General features: G+C 46.5%; 1 protein-coding gene across 1 annotated transcript; it reads left to right on the top strand.

Annotated features, from left to right (window-relative positions):
- Nucleotides 1–1,964: 1,964 nt before the first annotated feature.
- Nucleotides 1,965–2,580, top strand: MAA_11157 (egg shell protein; the record flags this gene model as incomplete). Its single annotated transcript, XM_011413123.1, has 2 exons — nucleotides 1,965–2,001; nucleotides 2,072–2,580. 2 exons carry the CDS (start codon nucleotides 1,965–1,967, stop codon nucleotides 2,578–2,580), a joined length of 546 nt encoding a protein of 181 aa, XP_011411425.1.
- Between the last annotated feature and the right edge of the window lie 1,934 nt (nucleotides 2,581–4,514).

Consider the following 4,514-nt stretch of genomic DNA (forward strand, 5'->3'; position numbering starts at 1 on the left):
CCGCCCCCAAGCCAGACGATTCGGATACAGCTGCCGCGCCGGAGAGTACTGGCTAAAGGGAGAGGAGGCTGGGCTCACACATGTATTTCTTCCGTGGGCCACCTCTGGAATGATGAGGTGTCTCTGCGTAAGTTGGCCATGGGACTTTGGAAACGGTAAAGTGGTTGAACCATCTGTTAGGTTGTCTGGGGATGGGGGGACTTGATGGCTGAAGAGGCAGCCCAAAGGGTTATACTGTGTACTTGCAATGGAGCTTCCTGAGGGAGATCCCAACAACCTAGTTTCCACCTGCCATCATAGATATAGTAGTCGTTGCGGCGTATTTAATGTACAATGAGGGGATCAAGTTGACCAAATGGAGTGTACCATTGTCGTCTCTGCTAGAGAAGCCTCTGTAATTTTTTCGCTCGGGCTGGCTGGTCGTCTTGTAGCTCGTGAGCCGCATCCCTAATAAATTTCTATTGCTCGTCTAGAACGCTGATTAGCCTCCAGTTGCAGCCGTCTACCTCGCGGTCGAAGCTCGCTGGAGTGACATGTCAGGCTATGCTGCTCTTTGTCAACACTCTCGTCCCATCTGATGCCGCGATAAATAAATATCTATATTCGGTGTAGAATAACCTCGTATTCTGTACGCCTTTGCATCCGCCAACCTATCTGCGATGGCTGAAACCGCTATATTAATTTGACAGGGGTTCAATATAGATGGCTTGGAGCAAAAGACTCAGTTTCAAAGATGATCTCAAAGGGTGTCAAAGATCCTTGGGTTTCTAAGAGAAAGAGAGGGACAAGTGAGGGTTCTTGCCCGGTCGTGTGTTTAATCTGTGTAACCAACAGGCCCTTTGTCAGTGAAGCCCCTTTGGGCTTCGAAGTCGTTGGGCCTTTTCCGCGTAACAATTACGAGCTGCAGTTACTACGTCTAATAATACCGAGGAACACCTTTTAGCGTGGCCCAAGTGTTGGTTCCCCGTTCACCCTGGGGTGACGTGAAAGCTTGCCTAATTTTGAAGGCTGAATCTCGCCAACAAACAAGGGTTCGCCCTAGGCAGCTGATTCTCCTTTGAATAGAAATTTTATAAAAGATAGTCAACTACCTACGCGCGCGGGCTCTGGTACTAGCGACAGCACAACCCTTAAAAGACAGTGTCAACAACTGATGCATTGAGTAAAAACTCTTGTAAGCTGTCTCGCAATAGCTGATAAGCTAAGATACTGTTAGCAGAACCAGGGGCCGCGTGCGTAGGTAGTCAATTTTAATGCTGTACTGTTATCTAGATATTTTTATGCCATCTCCAAGACAAATGATAATACAAGCATGACACAACATAACATCTGGAAACAAGGTGTTGGGCTGTACCATGCTGTATTGTTATAACCGAGAAAATCGCTTATAGCAATGTCCGAGTGTCCAGGTTGGTAGGCAGCTCTGTCTCCTGCAGTTATTTTTCCTGTGAAAAAAAAAACCTACAGTCGGCAGCTCATCAGTTTAAAGGACTTTAAAAATGAACGAGAGCAGCATAGTATGCGATGTATGCTGTGAAATTAACCTCTCTTTCCAGGATATATGGGCACATATTAAGCTGCATCAGGTATGGCACTCGCTGTACCTAAACCACCACGATGCTTACTAATTCACAGTCCCAAATTACTTTGCTGATTAATCGGCTTGATTCTGTTTGCTGTGCCAATAGCAACACAACGTCTGGCACAGTATCTTGCCCCGAACGATTAAAACGAAGCGACAAAGTCGTCAGCATATCCAGTGGAGACACAGAGGGATCGACTGATACGGAAGACTCCCACGGACGTCCAGTTTCAGGCGCTTCATACCCGCTTGCGGACGGCGATGACCCCGGTGTTGGGAGAATAAGTGGCGAGCCTTGTGACCAAATGTTTTCGGCACCTGCTCCAGGATACAGGTTAAGGGTTCATAAAGACCCAAGGGTTCTTAAATGCCCAAAACGTAAATGCAAGAGGAAAAGATTCAAGCGGCAGCAAGAATTCGTACGACATGTTGCTACGCGTAGGATGCCTTGCTCCTCGATTGACTGCCGATTTCTAACATGCAAAACAGATTTCGAAGTAAACCGCCAGTGTCCATCCTGCTCTACTCAATTCCGTTACGCTAGCATATTCGGGACACACAAGTGCAATGCCTCTGTAGAGGGCCGCAAAGAGATAAAGCAGGCATATGATGAGATGTTGAAAGAAGTCAAGAGACGGCTGGGATTTTCTCGAGCTGAGAAGGAATGTGACGTCGAGGTACCGGGGCTCCTCCTGTCTGACCCAGGAAGTGAAAGAGTCAATCACAATCAGAACTCAATTCCTATTTCTATGGGTCAGGGAGTAGCCTCATCTCAGTTGGCTTTGGAACCTGCATCTGCTACCCACTTTGAAGAGTTTACTGATCATGGACTCCCCCAGCCGGGCAATGCACAACTCTACGACCTCTTCGGTGACGTCCTGCATTCGAGTCACGACGACCAGCTCTCGGGGTATCAGTCTTTGTGGGACGAGCTCGACCCTACCACCTCTTTACTATTAGCTAACATGGACCCGGTTGTGCCAGGATTAGGACCCTAGTCTTCATATCTAATCTTGTAAGACAATTTTGCATGCAAATGCTAGAGCAAACCCCTGAGTGTAATAAGGCAAGCCGCGGATAGGCTATTAAACTGTACAATTTTAGAACAGGTACCGAATACATCAACGGGTTTTGTTTGCGTCACGTCCTGATGAAATTTCATGCTAAAGTCTCTCAAGTTCCGCGTCTTGAAGAGATTCAAATACGGCATATGTATCAAGCCATTCGATGCTGGCACCCCTCTCACTGTATGCGACAAGGACTCAAGAGGGCTTAAAGTAAATAGCTCAATTCATCTTATAACAGTCTTTGGTATAAAAGATCCTTGGTTCTCCTCAAGGCCTTGAGGGACCAAAGGCCTCTATAAATGCAAGAAGTCGGTGAGGGGCTGTGCCCTAGGTCCCGTGATCGTAGCCCTCGTGCAACAGGCAATTTCGGTGTGACACTGTACCTATGTGTGACTCATGCGAGAATTCGAGTTGAGCTCCAGACATCAATACAAATACAATTATTTTCGGATGTGGATCTTTGATCGTGGTGAGAGCGTACAAGTTCTCTTTTCCGAACCGAGCCTAAAAAAAGGACGGCCTGTGCTCGAGATATAGTCTCGAGATATGGTTCGACAAGAGACGAACTCCGCTGAACGGCGTCAATAGTTGCCTAATAAACTGTTTTCTACAAGAGTACTCACGTCGGCTTTTCAAGGATAGGTTTCAGGTCGTTGAGAACATCATTAGAGAGTGTCCTCTGGGCTAATGAGCTGGCTACTTGGACGGTTTCCGCGTTCTCATGGTAGACACGCCGAATTTCTGGAAGGAATGGGGTACATCTTTTGCAGAGATGGTCGAAGATACCTCTGTATCGTCGAATATCTCGAGTTATATCTCGTACTCCCAATACCGCTTTCTTATCCCCAACCCTAACCCTAAGCAAAACAAGGAATGTGTATTGTGCACGATATTTCTGGCTCGCGCACGATTTAAAGGGTACACGGCGCCTCAGTGAGGAATAATACAATAACTCATTCAGAAGCTCCTTCAAGCAATGTTACATCAATACATCAATTGATACCACATCATTCCGGCCCAACGCGAGGCATTGAATGCACGTGCTTGAGCCAGGTGCAATTGCACTTCAATGTTGACTTTCTGGTGCAATTGCAACGAGCACTGACCGTAAAGCGCAAGGGCGGAATAAAATTCCCCCGTGCCGGTTACTCTCTTCCTTGCGACTATTTTCTTCATGGCGTGCAGTCCAAGTTCAACTGTCAACGTGCGTGCCTAATCCAGCAGTCCATTTTGCTCTCCCCCAAGTCGACATGGAAATCTACCAGCGAGGCCAAGCCTTTATTGAAAAAGATGGCGATCTGGAATTCGCATTTACCAAACTCATTATCAAGGGACAAAATCACCAATATTTTTACGCTACTACAAAAGATCGCATTGGCACATTCTCTCCGGTGGATATAAATCAACTTGAAATGGTCCCAATCCCTCTCGAAAATATTTGGCCACTTTTTTCAGACCACTTCTCGCAGGCAATGGAGCTCTCTTCATCAAAGTACTATATCAAGGAACCAAATCTATTGAGTTACGGCGATTCACCGGCTACACTACAAAGCAGCAACGAAATATTAAATGAAGTTTTGGTCTGTGAAATTCTAAAAGCAAACCCTCATCCTAATATAGCCGCCTATATAGGCTGCGTTGTTACCAACGGCCGCATTCGAGGAATCTGCCTTAAGAGATACAAGATGACGCTTGATGAGAGACTACAAGACACAAAAGCTTTCGATAGAGATGCCTGTTTACGGGAAATTGAACTGGGTATTCGTCATTTACACTCGCTGGGGCTTGTTCACAATGACATTAACCCGGCAAATATCATGGTTGATGATGGTGATCGCCCAGTCACAGGGTGGCGATCAACTCAA

The sequence above is a fragment of the Metarhizium robertsii genome (assembly GCF_000187425.2).
Source record: "Metarhizium robertsii ARSEF 23 chromosome Unknown MAA_Scf_4, whole genome shotgun sequence".
Taxonomy (NCBI): Eukaryota; Fungi; Ascomycota; class Sordariomycetes; order Hypocreales; family Clavicipitaceae; genus Metarhizium; species Metarhizium robertsii.